The 23,525-nt window shown below is 61.5% G+C and overlaps 3 protein-coding genes across 4 annotated transcripts in view; all 3 read left to right on the top strand.

The window, feature by feature from the left end:
• PDE2A (phosphodiesterase 2A) overlaps positions 1–23,525 on the top strand; it is a 71,042-nt gene that overhangs the window by 13,184 nt on the left and 34,333 nt on the right. For both annotated transcript variants that reach the window (XR_011339524.1, XM_069881679.1), the window contains exon 2: positions 11,971–12,022. Coding sequence is in view for 1 of the 2 variants with exons in the window: in XM_069881679.1 (XP_069737780.1) it covers positions 11,971–12,022 (52 nt within the window). In the remaining variant the exon portion in view is untranslated. The remainder of the gene's footprint in view (positions 1–11,970; positions 12,023–23,525) is intronic.
• Positions 12,868–14,526, top strand: LOC138734091 (uncharacterized; the record flags this gene model as incomplete). The annotated part of the gene is made up of 1 exon (XM_069881647.1): positions 12,868–14,526. A coding segment is annotated over one exon (1,554 nt), but the record flags the coding sequence as incomplete, so codon positions are not given.
• Positions 18,078–19,546, top strand: LOC138734145 (uncharacterized; the record flags this gene model as incomplete). Its single annotated transcript, XM_069881724.1, has 1 exon — positions 18,078–19,546. A coding segment is annotated over one exon (1,041 nt), but the record flags the coding sequence as incomplete, so codon positions are not given.

Here is a 23,525-nt window from a genome sequence, read left to right as displayed (position 1 = left end):
ATCCCATGCCGTGAGGATTTGCAGGGATCCCATGCAGTGAGGATTTGCAGGGATCCCATGCAGTGAGGATTTGCAGGGATCCCACGCAGTGAGGATTTGCAGGGAAGCCGTGCAGCAGGGATGGAGATTTCCTGGGTTGCAGGGATGCTGCGCTACGAGGATTTGCAGGCTCGCAGCGAAGCCGTGCAGCAGCGGGGATGCAGGTTTTTTGGCTTGCAGGGATGCCACGCGACGGGGATGGGGGTCTGCAGGGCATCCCTGCCACGCGGATTTTCAGGCTCGCGGCACCCCGCTGGCTTCCCAGCGCCAGCTGCAGGGCTGGGCTGCATTCCTGCCTCTCCCCGCAGCCCAGGGCGCAGCCGGCGAAGCGCATTTGCCGTGCAAACACCGCGGGGCCCTTGGGCGGCGTTCTCCGGGGCGCTGGGGGCTCGGCCTGTTTGCCAAGCAAACAAACGGCACCTGGCAAAGCTGGGGCGACGCCGTCCCCCCCGATGCCAGCTGGCGCGTCACCTCCCCGCATCCTGCAGCTCCTGAGCGATTAATACGCAGGCCTCTAATTACCCAGCGAGGCCACCGGCTCCAAATTAAACACAGCAGGCAGCCCAGCCCCTGGGTGATGCTGAACCGCGGGGCACCGCGTGCCCTCAGCTGCAAAAAGCTTCGGCTTCGAGCTCGGCGCTCGCGGCCGCCGAGCGGTTTTCGGTGGCCGCTCGAGGCTGGCGGAGAAGAAATGCGAGTGGGCAGGTGCCAGCGTGGCTGGGCGGCTGGCTCCGCGCGCTCTTGGATGGAGGAGAGGCCTCCTGCGTGTGCAGGGACCTCCCGGACCCATCGGAGATGCCCCCAGCGCTGAAGCAGCCCCAGCGTGGTGCCCCCGTGCCCCGTCGCAGCTCGTGGGGTGGAAACCCCAGCCTGAGCCTCCCCGTGCAGCCAGGAGGGTGCGGGTTTGGGTGCTGAGGGGCATCTGTGGGTACCAAGAGGTACCATAATTGCTGAGATGCAATTGTGGGTGCTGAGATGTGATTATGGGTGCTGAGATGCATCCTTGGGTGCTGAGATGTGGCTGTGGGTGCTGAGATGCATCCTTGGGTGCTGAGATGTGATTATGGGTGCTGAGATGCATCCTTGGGTGCTGAGATGTGGCTGTGGGTGATAGGATGCGCTGTGGATACCAAGATGGGGCTCTGGGTGCTGAGATGCATCCTTGGGTGCTGAGATGTGGCTGAGGGTGCTGAGATGCAGCTGTAGGTTCCAAGATGTGGCTGTGGCTGCTGAGATGCATCTGTGGGTGCTGAGATGTGACTTTGGGTGCTGAGATGGTTCTGTGGGTGCTGAGATGTGGCTGTGGATTCTGAGATATGGTTGTGGGTGCTGAGATGTTTCTGTGGGTACCAAGATGTCACTTTGGGTGCTGAGATGGTTCTGTGGGTGCTGAGATGTTTCTGTGGATGCTGAGATGCGACTGTGGCTGCTGAGATGTGACTCTGGGTGCTGGGATGTGACTGTGGGTGCTGAGATGGTTCTGTGGGTGCTGAGATGTGGCTGTGGGCGCGGGGATGTTGCTGTGGGTGTCAAGATGCATCTCTAGGTGATGTGATTCAGCTATGGATGCTGAGATTCCGTTGTGGGTGCTGAGATGTGGCTGTGGGTGCTGAGATGCATCTGTGGGTGCTGAGATGCATCTGTGGGTGCTGAGATGCATCTGTGGGTACCAAGGCGTTGCTGTGGGTGCTGAGATGTTGTTTTGGTTACCAAGATATATCTCTTGGTACCAAGATGCATCTGTGGGTGCTGAGAATCATCTGTGGGTGCTGGGATGTGACTCTGGGTGCTGAGATGTTTCTGTGGGTGCTGAGATGCATCCTTGGGTGCTGAGATGGTTCTGTGGGTGCTGAGATGCGACTGTGGGTGCTGGGATGTGACTGTGGGTGCTGAGATGTGGCTGTGGGTGCTGAGATGTGGCTGTGGGTGCTGAGATGCATCCTTGGGTGCTGAGATGCATCTGTGGGTACCAAGATGCAGCTGTGGGTGCTGAGATGAGACTTTGGGTGCTGAGACGTTTCTGTGGGTCCTGAGATGTGGCTGAGGGTGCTGAGAAGCAACTTTGGGTGCTGAGATGGTCCTGTGGGTGCTGAGATGCGACTTGGGGTGCTGGGCTGGTCCCGTGGGTGCTGGGATGTGACTCTGGGTGCTGGGATGTGACTTGGGGTGCTGGGCTGGTCCTGTGGGTGCTGAGATGTGACTTGGGGTGCTGGGCTGGTCCTGTGGGTGCTGAGATGCGACTTGGGGTGCTGGGATGGTCCCGTGGGTGCTGGGATGTGACTCTGGGTGCTGGGATGTGACTTGGGGTGCTGGGCTGGTCCTGTGGGTGCTGAGATGTGACTTGGGGTGCTGGGCTGGTCCTGTGGGTGCTGAGATGCGACTTGGGGTGCTGGGATGGTCCCGTGGGTGCTGGGCTGGTCCCGTGGGTGCTGGGATGTGACTTGGGGTGCTGGGATGTGACTGTGGTCCCCCCGTCCCCTGCTCCGGTGGATCCGAGGGTCTCGGTGTCCCCAGGCCCCCCTCCCCGTTCCCAGCTCCTCCTGAGTCACCCCGTCCCTCGTGCTCTTACGGGCCACTAAGTGCTGTAATTACAGAAAGGCTTTAATTAGCATAATTGCATTTCTACACAAATAAACCATTTGGCGTCGTTAATTCCCAGGCTGCAGCTCCGCGGATGAGGATTTTCCCCCGGCCTCCCAGTCCGGCTGGGATCGATGGGGTGTTGGACTGGGATTACTGGGATGCAGCACTGGGATTGCTGGGATGTTGTACTGGGATTGCTGGGATGCAGCACTGGGTTTACTGGGATGCGGCACTGGGATTGCTGGGATGCAGCACTGGGATTACTGGGATGTGGCACTGGGATTGCTGGGATGTGGCACTGGGATTACTGGGATGCAGCACTGGGTTTATTGGGATGCGGCACTGGGATTGCTGGGATGTGACACTGGGATTGCTGGGATGTGGCACTGGGTTCACTGGATGCAGCACTGGGATTGCTGGGATGCAGCACTGGGATTACTGGGATGCAGCACTGGGATTGCTGGGATGTGGCACTGGGATTGCTGGGATGTGGCACTGGGTTCACTGGATGCAGCACTGGGATTGCTGGGATGCAGCACTGGGATTACTGGGATGCAGCACTGGGATTGCTGGGATGCAGCACTGGGATTGCTGGGATGCAGCACTGGGATTGCTGGGATGCAGCACTGGGTTTATTGGGATGCGGCACTGGGATTACTGGGATGCAGCACTGGGATTGCTGGGATGCAGCACTGGGTTTATTGGGATGCGGCACTGGGATTACTGGGATGCAGCACTGGGTTTATTGGGATTCAGCACTGGGATTACTGGGATGTAGCACTGGGTTTATTGGGATGCGGCACTGGGATTGCTGGGATGTTGTACTGGGTTTACTGGGATGCAGAACTGGATATACAGGGATTCAGCACTGGGTTTACTGGGATGTAGCACTGGGTTTACTGGGATGCAGCACTGGGATCACTGGGATGCAGCACTGGATATTCAGGGATTCAGCACTGGGTTTACTGGGATGCAGCATTGGGTTTATTGGGATGCAGCACTGGGATCACTGGGATGCAGCACTGGATATTCAGGGATTCAGCACTGGGTTTACTGGGATGTAGCACTGGGTTTACTGGGATGCAGCATTGGGTTTATTGGGATGCAGCACTGGGATTACTGGGATGCAGCACTGGGATTACTGGGATGCAGAACTGGATTTACTGGGATGCAGCCCTGGATATAGAGGGATTCAGCACTGGGTTTACTGGGAAGCAGCTCTGCCCGGGTGCTGCATCTCGGGAGCCGCAGGATTCACCCTTTTCATTAGAAATCATGAAAAAAAACCCTAAATCCCATTTTTTTTGAGCTGCAAATGAAAGAGATTATGTAAGGAGCACTAAATCACCGAGAGGGGGTGAGTCATTAGAGCAAAAGATGAAGAAGTCAGGGATTATTTTTAGCTCCAACACCTCGTGCTGTTCTTAAATTAACCCTTGAGGGAAGAGATCCCAGATCCCCGGGGTCAGAGCTCAGAGATCGCCAGGGTCAGAGCTCAGAGATCCCCGGGGTCAGAGATCCCTGGGATCAGAGCTCAGAGATCCCCAGGGTCAGAGCTCAGAGATCCCCAATGTCAGAGCTCAGAGATCCCCAATGTCAGAGCTCAGAGATCCCCGGGGTCAGAGCTCAGAGATCCCCAGGGTCAGAGCTCAGAGATCCCCGGGATCAGAGCTCAGAGATCCCCAAGGTCAGAGCTCAGAGATCCCCGGGGTCAGAGCTCAGAGATCCCCAATGTCAGAGCTCAGAGATCCCCAGGGTCAGAGCTCAGGGATCCCCAATGTCAGAGCTCAGGGATCCCCAAGGTCAGAGCTCAGAGATCCCCAGGGTCAGAGCTCAGAGATCCCCAATGTCAGAGCTCAGAGATCCCCAGGGTCAGAGCTCAGAGATCCCCAGGGTCAGAGCTCAGAGATCCCCGGGGTCAGAGCTCAGAGATCCCCGGGGTCAGAGCTCAGAGATCCCCAATGTCAGAGCTCAGAGATCCCCAATGTCAGAGCTCAGAGATCCCCGGGGTCAGAGCTCAGAGATCCCCAGGGTCAGAGCTCAGAGATCCCCGGGATCAGAGCTCAGAGATCCCCAAGGTCAGAGCTCAGAGATCCCCGGGGTCAGAGCTCAGAGATCCCCAATGTCAGAGCTCAGAGATCCCCAGGGTCAGAGCTCAGGGATCCCCAATGTCAGAGCTCAGGGATCCCCAAGGTCAGAGCTCAGAGATCCCCAGGGTCAGAGCTCAGAGATCCCCAATGTCAGAGCTCAGAGATCCCCAGGGTCAGAGCTCAGAGATCCCCAGGGTCAGAGCTCAGAGATCCCCGGGGTCAGAGCTCAGAGATCCCCAATGTCAGAGCTCAGAGATCCCCGGGGTCAGAGCTCAGAGATCCCCGGGGTCAGAGCTCAGAGATCCCCAGGGTCAGAGCTCAGAGATCCCCGGGGTCAGAGCTCAGAGATCCCCGGGGTCAGAGCTCAGGGATCCCCAAGGTCAGAGCTCAGAGATCCCCAATGTCAGAGCTCAGAGATCCCCGGGGTCAGAGCTCAGAGATCCCCAGGGTCAGAGCTCAGAGATCCCCGGGGTCAGAGCTCAGAGATCCCCGGGGTCAGAGATCCCTGGGATCAGAGCTCAGAGATCCCCAGGGTCAGAGCTCAGAGATCCCCAATGTCAGAGCTCAGAGATCCCCGGGGTCAGAGCTCAGAGATCCCCAATGTCAGAGCTCAGAGATCCCCGGGGTCAGAGCTCAGAGATCCCCGGGGTCAGAGCTCAGAGATCCCCGGGATCAGAGCTCAGAGATCCCCAAGGTCAGAGCTCAGAGATCCCCGGGGTCAGAGCTCAGAGATCCCCAATGTCAGAGCTCAGAGATCCCCAGGGTCAGAGCTCAGGGATCCCCAATGTCAGAGCTCAGGGATCCCCAAGGTCAGAGCTCAGAGATCCCCAGGGTCAGAGCTCAGAGATCCCCAATGTCAGAGCTCAGAGATCCCCAGGGTCAGAGCTCAGAGATCCCCAGGGTCAGAGCTCAGAGATCCCCGGGGTCAGAGCTCAGAGATCCCCGGGGTCAGAGCTCAGAGATCCCCAATGTCAGAGCTCAGAGATCCCCGGGGTCAGAGCTCAGAGATCCCCGGGGTCAGAGCTCAGAGATCCCCAGGGTCAGAGCTCAGAGATCCCCGGGGTCAGAGCTCAGAGATCCCCGGGGTCAGAGCTCAGGGATCCCCAAGGTCAGAGCTCAGAGATCCCCAATGTCAGAGCTCAGAGATCCCCGGGGTCAGAGCTCAGAGATCCCCAGGGTCAGAGCTCAGAGATCCCCAGGGTCAGAGCTCAGAGATCCCCGGGGTCAGAGCTCAGAGATCCCCAATGTCAGAGCTCAGGGATCCCCAAGGTCAGAGCTCAGAGATCCCCGGGGTCAGAGCTCAGAGATCCCCAATGTCAGAGCTCAGAGATCCCCAATGTCAGAGCTCAGAGATCCCCGGGGTCAGAGCTCAGAGATCCCCGGGGTCAGAGCTCAGAGATCCCCGGGGTCAGAGCTCAGAGATCCCCGGGATCAGAGCTCAGAGATCCCCAATGTCAGAGCTCAGAGATCCCCAGGGTCAGAGCTCAGAGATCCCCGGGGTCAGAGCTCAGAGATCCCCAGGGTCAGAGCTCAGAGATCCCCAGGGTCAGAGCTCAGAGATCCCCGGGGTCAGAGCTCAGAGATCCCCAATGTCAGAGCTCAGGGATCCCCAAGGTCAGAGCTCAGAGATCCCCAGGGTCAGAGCTCAGAGATCCCCAATGTCAGAGCTCAGAGATCCCCAGGGTCAGAGCTCAGAGATCCCCGGGGTCAGAGCTCAGGGATCCCCGGGGTCAGAGCTCAGAGATCCCCGGGGTCAGAGCTCAGAGATCCCCGGGGTCAGAGCTCAGAGATCCCCGGGGTCAGAGCTCAGAGATCCCCGGGATCAGAGCTCAGAGATCCCCAATGTCAGAGCTCAGAGATCCCCAGGGTCAGAGCTCAGAGATCCCCGGGGTCAGAGCTCAGAGATCCCCAGGGTCAGAGCTCAGAGATCCCCAGGGTCAGAGCTCAGAGATCCCCGGGGTCAGAGCTCAGAGATCCCCAATGTCAGAGCTCAGGGATCCCCAAGGTCAGAGCTCAGAGATCCCCAGGGTCAGAGCTCAGAGATCCCCAATGTCAGAGCTCAGAGATCCCCAGGGTCAGAGCTCAGAGATCCCCGGGGTCAGAGCTCAGGGATCCCCGGGGTCAGAGCTCAGAGATCCCCGGGGTCAGAGCTCAGAGATCCCCGGGGTCAGAGCTCAGGGATCCCCAAGGTCAGAGCTCAGAGATCCCCAATGTCAGAGCTCAGAGATCCCCGGGGTCAGAGCTCAGAGATCCCCGGGGTCAGAGCTCAGAGATCCCCAATGTCAGAGCTCAGGGATCCCCAAGGTCAGAGCTCAGAGATCCCCAGGGTCAGAGCTCAGAGATCCCCGGGGTCAGAGATCCCTGGGATCAGAGCTCAGAGATCCCCGGGGTCAGAGCTCAGAGATCCCCGGGGTCAGAGCTCAGAGATCCCCAGGGTCAGAGCTCAGAGATCCCCGGGGTCAGAGCTCAGAGATCCCCAATGTCAGAGCTCAGAGATCCCCAATGTCAGAGCTCAGAGATCCCCGGGGTCAGAGCTCAGAGATCCCCGGGGTCAGAGCTCAGAGATCCCCAGGGTCAGAGCTCAGAGATCCCCGGGGTCAGAGCTCAGAGATCCCCGGGATCAGAGCTCAGAGATCCCCAATGTCAGAGCTCAGAGATCCCCGGGGTCAGAGCTCAGAGATCCCCAGGGTCAGAGCTCAGAGATCCCCAATGTCAGAGCTCAGAGATCCCCGGGGTCAGAGCTCAGAGATCCCCAATGTCAGAGCTCAGAGATCCCCGGGGTCAGAGCTCAGGGATCCCCAAGGTCAGAGCTCAGAGATCCCCGGGATCAGAGCTCAGAGATCCCCAATGTCAGAGCTCAGAGGTCCCCAGGGTCAGAGCTCAGAGATCCCTGGGGTTGATCTCCAAGCCAGGAGGTTCTCCCGGTTGCTCCATGAGATGCTTCTCCCCCCCCAGATCTTCTCCCACATCCCACCTCCAGCCCTTCTCTGCTCCCCTCCTCGTTAATCCTTCCAGGATAATTAATCCTGACCCGTTTCCGAGCCGCGCGGAGCCCGGGTGCCGCTCTCCGCTCGCTGCCAGCGCCGCTAATTGGGAAATAAAAGCCAGGAACAAATTAATTGGTGGCGGCGAACAAGATAACGAGCGAGGGGGGGTTAATCCGGGTGAAATCGGTGAGCGCATCGTTAATAAATGAGAGATAATGACGGGGAATTGGAGCAGGTGGTGGAAGGAGAAGGTGGCAGCTGAATCCCAGGGATGGGGTGGTGGATGAGGGATGGAAAGGGATGAAGGACATGGATGGAGAGGGATGGAGGACATGGATGGATAGGGATGGAGGACATGGATGGAAAGTATGAAGGACATGGATGGGAAGGGATGGAGGACATGGATGGATAGGGATGAAGGACATGGATGGGAAGGGATGGAGGACATGGATGGGAAGGGATGGAGGACATGGATGGGAAGGGATGGAGGACATGGATGGAAAGTATGAAGGACATGGATGGGAAGGGATGGAGGACATGGATGGATAGGGATGGAGGACATGGATGGGAAGGGATGGAGGACACGGATGGATAGGGATGGAGGACACGGATGGGAAGGGATGGAGGACACGGATGGGAAGGGATGGAGGACACGGATGGGAAGGGATGAAGGACATGGATGGGAAGGGATGGAGGACATGGATGGGAAGGGATGGAGGACACGGATGGGAAGGGATGGAGGACACGGATGGGAAGGGATGGAGGACATGGATGGGAAGGGATGGAGGACATGGATGGGAAGGGATGAAGGACATGGATGGGAAGGGATGGAGGACATGGATGGGAAGGGATGGAGGACATGGATGGGAAGGGATGGAGGACATGGATGGGAAGGGATGGAGGACACGGATGGATAGGGATGGAGGACACGGATGGGAAGGGATGGAGGACATGGATGGGAAGGGATGGAGGACATGGATGGGAAGGGATGGAGGACATGGATGGGAAGGGATGGAGGACATGGATGGGAAGGGATGGAGGACACGGATGGGAAGGGATGGAGGACATGGATGGGAAGGGATGGAGGACATGGATGGATAGGGATGGAGGACATGGATGCGAAGGGAAGAAGGACATGGATGGGAAGGGATGGAGGACATGGATGCGAAGGGATGAAGGACATGGATGGGAAGGGATGGAGGACATGGATGGATAGGGATGGAGGACATGGATGGGAAGGGATGAAGGACATGGATGGATAGGGAAGAAGGGCGTGTAGGACAAGGAGATGTCCTGGTCCTCATCCCAGCTTTGCTTCCATGGATCTGTTGGTGGGACCAGCATCTGGTTCTTCCATCCATCCCAGCTCCATCCACGGTGTCCCCATGTCCTTCCCTCTGAACCCCCTCCAGATCCCTCAACTTCCGAGCTTCCTCCACCCCTGGTCTCTTGGAGCCGTGAAGGTTCATCCTTCCTTCCAAACCCCCTCCAGATCCCGATTTCAGAGCTTTCTCCCCCAAAATTGAGGGACCTGCAGGTCTTAAAGAGCAAAAAGGGCTCGTTGTGGTTCTTCTTCTGCAGCGTAAGGGTTAACATCCACCAGGCTGGATGAACTTTGCTCCTGGGCCACCAAAGGCTGGAGGAGAAGCAGGATGGGCTGATCCCGTCCCTCATCCCGGCTCGGAAACCGGGAAGGACAAACCCGGGCTGGAACGGAATCGGAGGAAACGAGGAGAGGAAACGAGCTCCCATCCCGGGGCCTCGTCCCTGGAGGTGTCCGAGGCCACGTGGGATGGAGCTCAGGGCTCCTGATCCAGTGGGAGGTGGCCCTGGATGGAACTGGATGGGCTTGGAGGTCCCTTCCCAGCCAACCCATTCCATGAGTCCATGATTCGATGAAATTCTTGGGTTTGAGGGTGATGAAGCCCTGGGACGGGTTGCACAGAGGAGTCATGGATGCTCCATCCCTGGAGTTGTTGAAGGACACGTGGGATGGGGCTTGGAGCTCCTGATCCCGTGGGAGGTGTCCCTGCCCGGGGATCTGGATCTCAGTGGGCTTGGAGGAACCTTCCAACTCAACCTGTTCCATGATTCCAAGGGCTGGTCCTCGCTCACTGAGATGGATCTGGATGTGCTTGGAGGTCCTTTCCAACCCAGCCCATTCCATGATTCCGAGAACCTGGTCCTTGCTCATGGGGATGGATCTGGATGGGCTTGAGGAACCTTCCAACCCAACCCATTCCATGGTTCCATGATTCCAAGAATTCTTTTCCTGTGAGGTGAAGGTTCTGGTTGCCCAGAGCGGGGGTGGCTGCTCCATCCCTGGAAACCTCCAAGGCCAGGTTGGATGGAGCTCGGAGCCCCTGATCCGGTGGGAGGTGTCCCTGCCCGTGGATCTGGATCTCAATGGGCTTGGAGGAACCTTCCAACCCAACCCATTCCATGGTTCCATGGTCTCTTCCAGCCTGGAGCTGCTGAGCTCCAGGTCTCCGGGGGTGGGGGGAGCTGCTGGCTGCCAGCCCCGTGGAGAATCTACTAGCCCCATGGAGAACCTACTAGCCCCGTGGAGAACCTACTAGCCCCATGGAGAACCTACTAGCCCCATGGAGAACCTACTAGCCCCACAGGGAATGTGCTACAGAACCAGGAACCTGCTAACCCAATGGGGAACCCGCTAGCCCCACAGGGAACATCCCAGCCCCATGGAGAATCTGCTAGCCCAACGGGGAATCTGCTAGCCCAATGGGGAACCCACTAGCCCCATGGGGAATCTGCTAGCCCACTGGGGAACCCACTAGCCCCACAGGGGATCTGCCTCATAGGGAACATCCCAGCCCCACGGGGAACCTGCTAGCCCCATGGGGAACCTGCTAGCCCAATGGGGAACCTACTAGCCCAGTGGGGAACCCACTAGCCCAATGGGGAACCCACTAGCCCAATGGGGAACCTGCTGGCCCCACAGGGAACCTATCCCACAGGGAACATCCCAGCCCCAGAGGGAACCTGCTAGCCCCATGGGGAACTCGCTAGCCCAACCGTGAACCTGCTAGCCCCTCAGGGAACGTCCCAGCCCCACAGAGAACCTGCCACCGGGGGGGGGGGAGGAGCAAGATGTGGGGTGAAAGGAGCAAGATGTGGGGTGGAATGTGTGGGGCGCGGGACCCACATCCTTGACCCCCATCCTGACCCCCTCCCCACCCCCGGACCCCCATCCTGACCCCCTCCCCACCCCCCGGACCCCCACCCTGACCCCCTCCCCACCCCCTGACCCCCATCCTGACCCCCTCCCCACACCCCTGGACCCCCATCCTGACCCCTTCCCCACCCCCTGACCCCCATCCTGACCCCCTCCCTACACCCCTGGACCCCCATCCTGACCCCCTCCCCACCCCCGGACCCCCACCCTGACCCCCTCCCCACACCCGGACCCCCATCCTGACCCCCTCCCCACACCCGGACCCCCATCCTGACCCCCTCCCCACCCCCCGGACCCCCCATCCTGACCCCCTCCCTACACCCCTGGACCCCCATCCTGACCCCCTCCCCACCCCCCGGACCCCCATCCTGACCCCCTCCCCACACTCTGACCCCCATCCTGACCCCCTCCCCACACCCTGGACCCCCACCCTAACCCCCTCCCCACACCCTGACCCCCATTCTGACCCCCTCCCCACCCCCTGGACCCCCATCCTGTCCCCCTCCCCACACCCAGACCCCCTCCCCACCCCGTGACCCCCATCCTGACCCCCTCCCCACACTCAGACCCCCTCCCCACCCCCTGACCCCCATCCTGACCCCCTCCCCACACTCAGACCCCCTCCCCACCCCCTGGACCCCCATCCTGTCCCCCTCCCCACACCCAGACCCCCTCCCCACCCCATGACCCCCATCCTGACCCCCTCCCCACATTCAGACCCCCTCCCCACACCCTGGACCCCCACCCTGACCCCCTCCCCACCCCCTGACCCCCATCCTGACCCCCTCCCCACACTCAGACTCCCTCCCCACCCCCTGGACCCCCACCCTGACCCCCACCCTGACCCCCTCCCCCCCCCCCCCTCCTCCCCCCCCTCCCCCCCCCCCCGGCAGGTGCTGGGGGCGGTCCCGGAGCGGCTCCGGCTCTCGGGGCTCTGGGGCTTCTCGGGGGGCTCTGGGGCTTTGGGGTGGGGGGCTCTGGGGGGCTCTGGGGGGCTCGGGGGGCTCGGGGGGGCTCGGGGGGCGATGTCCCCGTGGCCGCGGAGGCTGCTCAGCGCTCTGATCCGGATTTTCAGCCGCGGGCACCAGCTCTTCCTCCGGGGGGGAGACGGCACCGAGGCGCTGCAGGTACCCCCCGACCCCCCAGAAACCCCGGGACGGGACCCCCCGACAGCCCCGAACCCGACCCGACACCCCTGAACCCGACCCCGAACCCCGGAACCCCCAAACCCGCCCCCGAACCCCAGAAACGGGACCCTGAAACCCCCAAACCTGCCCCCGAACCCCAGAAACGGGACCCTGAAACCCCCAAACCCGCCCCCGAACCCCAGAAACGGGACCCTGAAACCCCTAAACCCGACCCCGAACCCCAGAAACGGGACCCTGAAACCCCCAAAACCGACCCCGAACCCCAGAAATGGGACCCTGAAACCCCCAAACCTGCCCCCGAACCCCAGAAATGAGACCCTGAAACCCCTAAACCCGCCCCTGAACCACAGAAACGGGACCCCGGAACCCCCAAACCCGCCCCCGAACCCCAGAAACGGGACCCTGAACCCCCTAAACCCGACCCCGAACCCCAGAAACGGGACCCTGAAACCCCTAAACTCGCCCTCGAACCCCAGAAACGGGACCCCAGAACCCCAAAACCCGCCCCCGAACCCCAGAAACGGAACCCTGAAACCCCTAAACCCGCCCTCGAACCCCAGAAACGGGACCCTGAAACCCCTAAACCCGCCCTCGAACCCCAGAAACGGGACCCTGAAACCCCTAAACCCGCCCTCGAACCCCAGAAATGGGACCCCAGAACCCCTAAACCCACCCCCGAACCCCAGAAACGGGACCCTGAAACCCCTAAACCCGCCCCCGAACCCCAGAAACGGGACCCTGAAACCCCTAAACCCGCCCTCGAACCCCAGAAATGGGACCCCAGAACCCCTAAACCCACCCCCGAACCCCAGAAACGGGACCCCAGAACCCCTAAACCCACCCCCGAACCCCAGAAACGGGACCCTGAAACGCCCAAACTCGCCCTCGAACCCCAGAAACGGGACCCCAGAACCCCTAAACCCACCCCCGAACCCCAGAAACGGGACCCCAGAACCCCTAAACCTGCCCCCGAACCCCAGAAACGGGACCCCAGAACCCCTAAACCCACCCCCGAACCCCAGAAACGGGACCCCAGAACCCCCAAACCTGCCCCCGAACCACAGAAACGGGACCCTGAAACCCCTAAACCCGCCCCCGAACCCCAGAAACGGAACCCTGAAACCCCTAAACCCGCCCTCGAACCCCAGAAACGGGACCCCAGAACCCCTAAACCCGCCCCCGAACCCCAGAAACGGGACCCTGAAACCCCTAAACCCGCCCCCGAACCCCAGAAATGGGACCCTGAAACCCCTAAACCCACCCCCGAACCCCAGAAACGGGACCCCAGAACCCCAAAACCCGACCCTGAACCCCAGAAACGGGACCCTGAACCCCCTAAACCCGCCCCCGAACCCCAGAAATGGGACCCTGAAACCCCTAAACCCGCCCCCGAACCCCAGAAATGGGACCCCAGAACCCCTAAACCCGCCCCCAAACCCCAGAAACGGGACCCCAGAACCCCTAAACCCACCCCCGAACCCCAGAAACGGGACCCCAGAACCCCCAAACCCGCCCCCGAACCCCAGAAATGGGACCCTGAAACCCCTAAAACCGCCCTCGAACCCCAGAAATGGGACCCCAGAACCCCAAAACCTGCCCCCGAACCCCAGAAACGGGACCCTGAAACCCCTAAACTCGCCCCCGAACCCCAGAAATGGGACCCTGAAACCCCTAAACCCGCCCCCGAACCCCAGAAATGGGACCCCAGAACCCCAAAACCGCCCCCGAACCCCAGAAACGGGACCCCAGAACCCCAAAACCCGCCCCCGAACCCCAGAAACGGGACCCCAGAACCCCAAAACCCGCCCCCGAACCCCAGAAACGGAACCCTGAAACCCCTAAACCCGCCCTCGAACCCCAGAAACGGGACCCCAGAACCCCTAAACCCGCCCCCGAACCCCAGAAATGAGACCCTGAAACCCCTAAACCCGCCCCTGAACCCCAGAAACGGGACCCCAGAACCCCTAAACCCACCCCCGAACCCCAGAAACGGGACCCCAGAACCCCAAAACCCGACCCTGAACCCCAGAAACGGGACCCTGAACCCCCTAAACCCGCCCCCGAACCCCAGAAACGGGACCCCAGAACCCCAAAACCCGCCCCCGAACCCCAGAAATGAGACCCTGAAACCCCCAAACCTGCCCCCGAACCCCAGAAACGGGACCCTGAAACCCCTAAACTCGCCCTTGAACCCCAGAAACAGGATCCCAGACCCCCAAAACCTGCCCCGGGACCCCAGAAATGGGACCCCAGAACCCCAAAACCTGCCTCCGAACCCCAGAAACGGGACCCAGAACCCCAAAACCCGCCCCCGAACCCCAGAAACGGGACCCCGAAACCCCAAAACCCGCCCCCGAACCCCAGAAATGAGACCCTGAAACCCCTAAACCCGTCCCCGAACCCCAGAAACGGGACCCCAGAACCCCCAAACCCGCCCTCGAACCCCAGAAACGGGACCCTGAAACCCCTAAACCCGCCCCCGAACCCCAGAAATGAGACCCTGAAACCCCTAAACCCGCCCCTGAACCACAGAAACGGGACCCCAGAACCCCTAAACCCACCCCCGAACCCCAGAAACGGGACCCCAGAACCCCAAAACCCGACCCTGAACCCCAGAAACGGGACCCTGAACCCCCTAAACCCGCCCCCGAACCCCAGAAACGGGACCCCAGAACCCCAAAACCCGCCCCCGAACCCCAGAAATGAGACCCTGAAACCCCCAAACCTGCCCCCGAACCCCAGAAACGGGACCCTGAAACCCCTAAACTCGCCCTTGAACCCCAGAAACAGGATCCCAGACCCCCAAAACCTGCCCCGGGACCCCAGAAATGGGACCCCAGAACCCCAAAACCTGCCTCCGAACCCCAGAAACGGGACCCAGAACCCCAAAACCCGCCCCCGAACCCCAGAAATGAGACCCTGAAACCCCCAAACCTGCCCCCGAACCCCAGAAACGGGACCCTGAAACCCCTAAACTCGCCCTTGAACCCCAGAAACAGGATCCCAGACCCCCAAAACCTGCCCCGGGACCCCAGAAATGGGACCCCAGAACCCCAAAACCTGCCTCCGAACCCCAGAAACGGGACCCAGAACCCCAAAACCCGCCCCCGAACCCCAGAAACGGGACCCCGAAACCCCAAAACCCGCCCCCGAACCCCAGAAATGAGACCCTGAAACCCCTAAACCCGTCCCCGAACCCCAGAAACGGGACCCCAGAACCCCCAAACCCGCCCTCGAACCCCAGAAACGGGACCCTGAAACCCCTAAACCCGCCCCTGAACCACAGAAACGGGACCCCAGAATCCCTAAACCCACCCCTGAACCCCAGAAACGGGACCCCAGAACCCCAAAACCCGACCCTGAACCCCAGAAACGGGACCCTGAACCCCCTAAACCCGCCCCCGAACCCCAGAAATGGGACCCTGAAACCCCTAAACCCGCCCCCGAACCCCAGAAATGGGACCCCAGAACCCCTAAACCCGCCCCCGAACCCCAGAAACGGGACCCCAGAACCCCTAAACCCACCCCCGAACCCCAGAAACGGGACCCCAGAACCCCCAAACCCGCCCCCGAACCCCAGAAATGGGACCCTGAAACCCCTAAAACCGCCCTCGAACCCCAGAAATGGGACCCCAGAACCCCAAAACCTGCCCCCGAACCCCAGAAACGGGACCCTGAAACCCCTAAACTCGCCCCCGAACCCCAGAAACGGGACCCTGAAACCCCTAAACCCGCCCCCGAACCCCAGAAACGGGACCCTGAAACCCCTAAACCCGCCCTCGAACCCCAGAAATGGGACCCCAGAACCCCTAAACCCACCCCCGAACCCCAGAAACGGGACCCCAGAACCCCTAAACCCACCCCCGAACCCCAGAAACGGGACCCTGAAACGCCCAAACTCGCCCTCGAACCCCAGAAACGGGACCCCAGAACCCCTAAACCCACCCCCGAACCCCAGAAACGGGACCCCAGAACCCCTAAACCTGCCCCCGAACCCCAGAAACGGGACCCCAGAACCCCTAAACCCACCCCCGAACCCCAGAAACGGGACCCCAGAACCCCCAAACCTGCCCCCGAACCACAGAAACGGGACCCTGAAACCCCTAAACCCGCCCCCGAACCCCAGAAACGGAACCCTGAAACCCCTAAACCCGCCCTCGAACCCCAGAAACGGGACCCCAGAACCCCTAAACCCGCCCCCGAACCCCAGAAACGGGACCCTGAAACCCCTAAACCCGCCCTCGAACCCCAGAAACGGGACCCTGAAACCCCTAAACCCGCCCCCGAACCCCAGAAATGGGACCCTGAAACCCCTAAACCCACCCCCGAACCCCAGAAACGGGACCCCAGAACCCCAAAACCCGACCCTGAACCCCAGAAACGGGACCCTGAACCCCCTAAACCCGCCCCCGAACCCCAGAAATGGGACCCTGAAACCCCTAAACCCGCCCCCGAACCCCAGAAATGGGACCCCAGAACCCCTAAACCCGCCCCCAAACCCCAGAAACGGGACCCCAGAACCCCTAAACCCACCCCCGAACCCCAGAAACGGGACCCCAGAACCCCCAAACCCGCCCCCGAACCCCAGAAATGGGACCCTGAAACCCCTAAAACCGCCCTCGAACCCCAGAAATGGGACCCCAGAACCCCAAAACCTGCCCCCGAACCCCAGAAACGGGACCCTGAAACCCCTAAACTCGCCCCCGAACCCCAGAAATGGGACCCTGAAACCCCTAAACCCGCCCCCGAACCCCAGAAATGGGACCCCAGAACCCCAAAACCGCCCCCGAACCCCAGAAACGGGACCCCAGAACCCCAAAACCCGCCCCCGAACCCCAGAAACGGGACCCCAGAACCCCAAAACCCGCCCCCGAACCCCAGAAACGGAACCCTGAAACCCCTAAACCCGCCCTCGAACCCCAGAAACGGGACCCCAGAACCCCTAAACCCGCCCCCGAACCCCAGAAATGAGACCCTGAAACCCCTAAACCCGCCCCTGAACCCCAGAAACGGGACCCCAGAACCCCTAAACCCACCCCCGAACCCCAGAAACGGGACCCCAGAACCCCAAAACCCGACCCTGAACCCCAGAAACGGGACCCTGAACCCCCTAAACCCGCCCCCGAACCCCAGAAACGGGACCCCAGAACCCCAAAACCCGCCCCCGAACCCCAGAAATGAGACCCTGAAACCCCCAAACCTGCCCCCGAACCCCAGAAACGGGACCCTGAAACCCCTAAACTCGCCCTTGAACCCCAGAAACAGGATCCCAGACCCCCAAAACCTGCCCCGGGACCCCAGAAATGGGACCCCAGAACCCCAAAACCTGCCTCCGAACCCCAGAAACGGGACCCAGAACCCCAAAACCCGCCCCCGAACCCCAGAAACGGGACCCCGAAACCCCAAAACCCGCCCCCGAACCCCAGAAATGAGACCCTGAAACCCCTAAACCCGTCCCCGAACCCCAGAAACGGGACCCCAGAACCCCCAAACCCGCCCTCGAACCCCAGAAACGGGACCCTGAAACCCCTAAACCCGCCCCCGAACCCCAGAAATGAGACCCTGAAACCCCTAAACCCGCCCCTGAACCACAGAAACGGGACCCCAGAACCCCTAAACCCACCCCCGAACCCCAGAAACGGGACCCCAGAACCCCAAAACCCGACCCTGAACCCCAGAAACGGGACCCTGAACCCCCTAAACCCGCCCCCGAACCCCAGAAACGGGACCCCAGAACCCCAAAACCCGCCCCCGAACCCCAGAAATGAGACCCTGAAACCCCCAAACCTGCCCCCGAACCCCAGAAACGGGACCCTGAAACCCCTAAACTCGCCCTTGAACCCCAGAAACAGGATCCCAGACCCCCAAAACCTGCCCCGGGACCCCAGAAATGGGACCCCAGAACCCCAAAACCTGCCTCCGAACCCCAGAAACGGGACCCAGAACCCCAAAACCCGCCCCCGAACCCCAGAAACGGGACCCCGAAACCCCAAAACCCGCCCCCGAACCCCAGAAATGAGACCCTGAAACCCCTAAACCCGTCCCCGAACCCCAGAAACGGGACCCCAGAACCCCCAAACCCGCCCTCGAACCCCAGAAACGGGACCCTGAAACCCCTAAACCCGCCCCTGAACCACAGAAACGGGACCCCAGAATCCCTAAACCCACCCCTGAACCCCAGAAACGGGACCCCAGAACCCCAAAACCCGACCCTGAACCCCAGAAACGGGACCCTGAACCCCCTAAACCCGCCCCCGAACCCCAGAAATGGGACCCTGAAACCCCTAAACCCGCCCCCGAACCCCAGAAATGGGACCCCAGAACCCCTAAACCCGCCCCCGAACCCCAGAAACGGGACCCCAGAACCCCTAAACCCACCCCCGAACCCCAGAAACGGGACCCCAGAACCCCCAAACCCGCCCCCGAACCCCAGAAATGGGACCCTGAAACCCCTAAAACCGCCCTCGAACCCCAGAAATGGGACCCCAGAACCCCAAAACCTGCCCCCGAACCCCAGAAACGGGACCCTGAAACCCCTAAACTCGCCCCCGAACCCCAGAAATGGGACCCTGAAACCCCTAAACCCGCCCCCGAACCCCAGAAATGGGACCCCAGAACCCCAAAACCGCCCCCGAACCCCAGAAACGGGACCCCAGAACCCCAAAACCCGCCCCCGAACCCCAGAAACGGGACCCCAGAACCCCAAAACCCGCCCCCGAACCCCAGAAACGGAACCCTGAACCCCCTAAACCCGCCCTCGAACCCCAGAAACGGGACCCTGAAACCCCTAAACCCGCCCCCGAACCCCAGAAATGAGACCCTGAAACCCCCAAACCTGCCCCCGAACCCCAGAAACGGGACCCTGAAACCCCTAAACTCGCCCTTGAACCCCAGAAACAGGATCCCAGACCCCCAAAACCTGCCCCGGGACCCCAGAAATGGGACCCCAGAACCCCAAAACCTGCCTCCGAACCCCAGAAACGGGACCCAGAACCCCAAAACCCGCCCCCGAACCCCAGAAACGGGACCCCGAAACCCCAAAACCCGCCCCCGAACCCCAGAAATGAGACCCTGAAACCCCTAAACCCGTCCCCGAACCCCAGAAACGGGACCCCAGAACCCCCAAACCCGCCCTCGAACCCCAGAAACGGGACCCTGAAACCCCTAAACCCGCCCCTGAACCACAGAAACGGGACCCTGAAACCCCTAAACCCGCCCCCGAACCCACCCCGGGACCCCAGAACCCCAAAACCTGCCTCCGAACCCCAGAAACGGGACCCCAGAATCCCTAAACCCACCCCTGAACCCCAGAAACGGGACCCCAGAACCCCCAAACCCGCCCCCGAACCCCAGAAACGGGACCCTGAAACCCCCAAATCCTACCCCGAACCCCAAAAATAGGACCCTGAAACCCCCAAACCTGCCCCCGAACCCCAGAAACGGGACCCTGAAACCCCTAAACTCGCCCCCGAACCCCAGAAACGGGACCCTGAAACCCCTAAACCCGCCCCCGAACCCACCCCGGGACCCCAGAACCCCAAAACCCACCCCGGGACCACAGAACCCCCATATCCACCCCCGAACCCCAGAAACGGGACCCTGAAACCCCTAAACCCGCCCCCGAACCCCAGAAACGGGACCCTGAAACCCCTAAACCCGTCCTCGAACCCCAGAAATGGGACCCCAGACCCCCAAAACCTGCCCCCGAACCCCAGAAACGGGACCCTGAAACCCCTAAACTCGCCCTCGAACCCCAGAAACGGGACCCTGAAACCCCTAAACCCACCCCCGAAGCCCAGAAACGGGACCCCAGAACCCCCAAACCCGCCCCCGAACCCCAGAAATGGGACCCCAGAACCCCTAAACTCGCCCTCGAACCCCAGAAACGGGACCCTGAAACCCCTAAACTCGCCCTTGAACCCCATAAACAGGATCCCAGACCCCCAAAACCTGCCCCGGGACCCCAGAAACGGGACCCAGAACCCCTAAACCCACCCCCGAACCCCAGAAACGGGACCCTGAAACCCCTAAACCCGCCCCCGAACCCCAGAAACGGGACCCTGAAACCCCAAAACCCGCCCCCGAACCCCAGAAATGAGACCCTGAAACCCCTAAACCCGCCCCTGAACCACAGAAACGGGACCCCAGAACCCCAAAACCCACCCCCGAACCCCAGAAACGGGACCCCAGAACCCCAAAACCCGACCCTGAACCCCAGAAACGGGACCCTGAACCCCCTAAACCCACCCCCGAACCCCAGAAACGGGACCCCAAACCCCAAAACCGACCCCAAACCCCCTCAAAAAACCCAAACCCGCCCCAGAAACCCAAAACTGGGACCCCAAAACCCCCAAACCCACCCCAACCCCCCCCTAAACGGGACCCCAAACCCCCAAACAGGACCCCAAAACCCCAGCCGGGACCCCAAAACCTCTTCCTGGGACCTCAACCCCCCCAAGCCCCAACCTGGGACCCCAAAACCTTGACTGGGACCCCAAACCCCCCAAAACCCCAACCCGAGACCCTCAACCTGGGACCCCAAAACCCCAACTAGGACCCCAAACTCCCAAACCCCAACGTGGGACCCTAAAAACCCAACGTGGGACCCCAAAACCCCGACCCGGGACCCCAAACCCCCCAAAAAAACCCCACGGGGACCCTAAGCCCTCCAAAATCCAGACCTGGGACCCCAAAACCCCAACCGGGACCCCAAACCCCCTGAATCCCCCAACTTGGGACCCCAAAACCCCGACCCGGGACCCCAACCCCCCAAAAACCACAACCGGGACCCCAAACCCCCCAAAATCCAGACCTGGGACCCCAAAACCCCAACCAGGGACCCCAAACCCCCTGAACCCCCCAACTTGGGACCCCAAAACCCCGACTGGGACCCCGAGCCCCCAAAATCCAGACCCGAGACCCTAAAACCCCAACTGGGACCCCAAACCCCCCCGAACCCCCGACCCGGGACCCCAAAACCCAGATTCAGGACCCCAAAACCCCGACCCAGGACCCCAACCCCCCCCCCCAAAACCACAACCGGGACCCCAAACCCTCTGAAATCCAGACCTGGGACCCCAAAACCCCAACTGGGACCCCAAAACCCCCCTGACCCCCAACCTGGGACCCCAAAACCCTGACCCCCACCCCCTGCCCCACACCGGGACCCCCAACTCGGGAGGGGGGTGGGGGTGGGTCTAAGGGGTTGGGGGGGCCCCGGGTGCGGAGGTTTTGGGGTGCGATGGTCTTGGGGGGGGGGGGGGCTGGGAATACGTGTCCCGTGCGTTTAGGGGAGCCCTGAGTCTGGGGGTCCTCTTGTGTTTGGGGTGCAGCGGGGGGTGGGGGGACTCGTGCCTCAGTTTCCCCTCAGGCGGAGCCGTTCGTGCCTCAGTTTCCCCTCATATGGGGTCACTTCGTGCCTCAGTTTCCCCCCTTGTGCCTCAGTTTCCCCTCGTGCCTCAGTTTCCCCTCAGGTGGTGCCGCTCGTGTCTCAGTTTCCCTTCGCGTGGGGCAACTCGTGCCTCAGTTTCCCCTTGTGAGAGGCCCTTTGTGCCTCAGATTCCCCTCACACAGGGCTATTTGTGCCTCAGTTTCCCTCCTCGTGCCTCAGTTTCCCCCCCTCGTGCCTCAGTTTCCCCCCTCGTTCCTCAGTTTCCCCCCTCGTGCCTCAGTTTCCCCCCCTCGTGCCTCAGTTTCCCCCCTCGTGCCTCAGTTTCCCCCCTCCTGCCTCAGTTTCCCCCCCCTCGTGCCTCAGTTTCCCCCCTCGTGCCTCAGTTTCCCCCCCTCCTGCCTCAGTTTCCCCCCCTCCTGCCTCAGTTTCCCTTCCTCGTGCCTCAATTTCCCCCCCTCATGCCTCAGTTTCCCCCCCTCGTGCCTCAGTTTCCCCCCCTCGTGCCTCAGTTTCCCTCCTTGTGCCTCAGTTTCCCCTCCTCGTGCCTCAGTTCCCCCCTTTGTGCCTCAGTTTCCCCCCCTCGTGCCTCAGTTTCCCCCCTCGTGCCTCAGTTTCCCCTCCTCGTGCCTCAGTTTCCCCCCTCGTGCCTCAGTTTCCCCTCCTCGTGCCTCAGTTTCCCCCCTTTGTGCCTCAGTTTCCCCCCTCGTGCCTCAGTTTCCCCCCCTCCTGCCTCAGTTTCCCCCCCTCGTGCCTCAGTTTCCCCTCCTCCTGCCTCAGTTTCCCCCCTCGTGCCTCAGTTTCCCTCCTCGTTCCTCAGTTTCCCCTCCTCGTGCCTCAGTTTCCCCCCCTCGTGCCTCAGTTTCCCTCCTCGTTCCTCAGTTTCCCCTCCTCGTTCCTCAGTTTCCCCTCCTCGTGCCTCAGTTTCCCCCCTCGTGCCTCAGTTTCCCTCCTCGTGCCTCAGTTTCTCCTCCTCGTTCCTCAGTTTCCCCCCTCGTGCCTCAGTTTCCCCCCCTCGTGCCTCAGTTTCCCCTCCTCGTGCCTCAGTTTCCCCCCTCGTGCCTCAGTTTCCCCCCCTCGTGCCTCAGTTTCCCCTCCTTGTGCATCAGTTTCCCCTCCTCGTTCCTCAGTTTCCCCCCTCGTGCCTCAGTTTCCCCCCTTTGTGCCTCAGTTTCCCCCCCTCGTTCCTCAGTTTCCCCCCCTCGTGCCTCAGTTTCCCCCCCTCGTCCCTCAGTTTCCCCCCCTCGTGCCTCAGTTTCCCCCCCTCGTCCCTCAGTTTCCCCTCCTCGTCCCTCAGTTTCCCCCCCTCGTGCCTCAGTTTCCCCCCTCGTGCCTCAGTTTCCCCCCTCGTGCCTCAGTTTCCCCTCCTCGTCCCTCAGTTTCCCCTCCTCGTTCCTCAGTTTCCCCCCTCGTGCCTCAGTTTCCCCCCTTTGTGCCTCAGTTTCCCCCCTCGTGCCTCAGTTTCCCCCCCTCGTCCCTCAGTTTCCCCTCCTCGTCCCTCAGTTTCCCCCCCTCGTGCCTCAGTTTCCCCCCTCGTGCCTCAGTTTCCCCTCCTCGTGCCTCAGTTTCCCCCCTTTGTGCCTCAGTTTCCCCCCTCGTGCCTCAGTTTCCCCCCCTCGTCCCTCAGTTTCCCTCCTCGTGCCTCAGTTTCCCCCCCTCGTTCCTCAGTTTCCCCTCCTCCTGCCTCAGTTTCCCCCCTCGTGCCTCAGTTTCCCTCCTCGTGCCTCAGTTTCCCCCCTCGTGCCTCAGTTTCCCCCCCTCGTGCCTCAGTTTCCCCCCTCGTGCCTCAGTTTCCCTCCTCGTGCCTCAGTTTCTCCTCCTCGTTCCTCAGTTTCCCCCCTCGTGCCTCAGTTTCCCCCCCTCGTGCCTCAGTTTCCCCCCCTTGTGCCTCAGTTTCCCTCCTCGTTCCTCAGTTTCCCCTCCTCGTGCCTCAGTTTCCCCTCCTTGTGCATCAGTTTCCCCTCCTCGTTCCTCAGTTTCCCCCCTCGTGCCTCAGTTTCCCCCCTTTGTGCCTCAGTTTCCCCCCCTCGTTCCTCAGTTTCCCCCCCTCGTGCCTCAGTTTCCCCCCCTCGTCCCTCAGTTTCCCCCCCTCGT

The sequence above is a fragment of the Phaenicophaeus curvirostris genome, unplaced genomic scaffold (genome assembly GCF_032191515.1).
Source record: "Phaenicophaeus curvirostris isolate KB17595 unplaced genomic scaffold, BPBGC_Pcur_1.0 scaffold_59, whole genome shotgun sequence".
Classification (NCBI taxonomy): domain Eukaryota; kingdom Metazoa; phylum Chordata; class Aves; order Cuculiformes; family Cuculidae; genus Phaenicophaeus; species Phaenicophaeus curvirostris.
The sequence above is the reverse complement of the archived record's forward strand: the minus strand, read 5'-3'. Positions and strand labels throughout refer to the sequence as shown.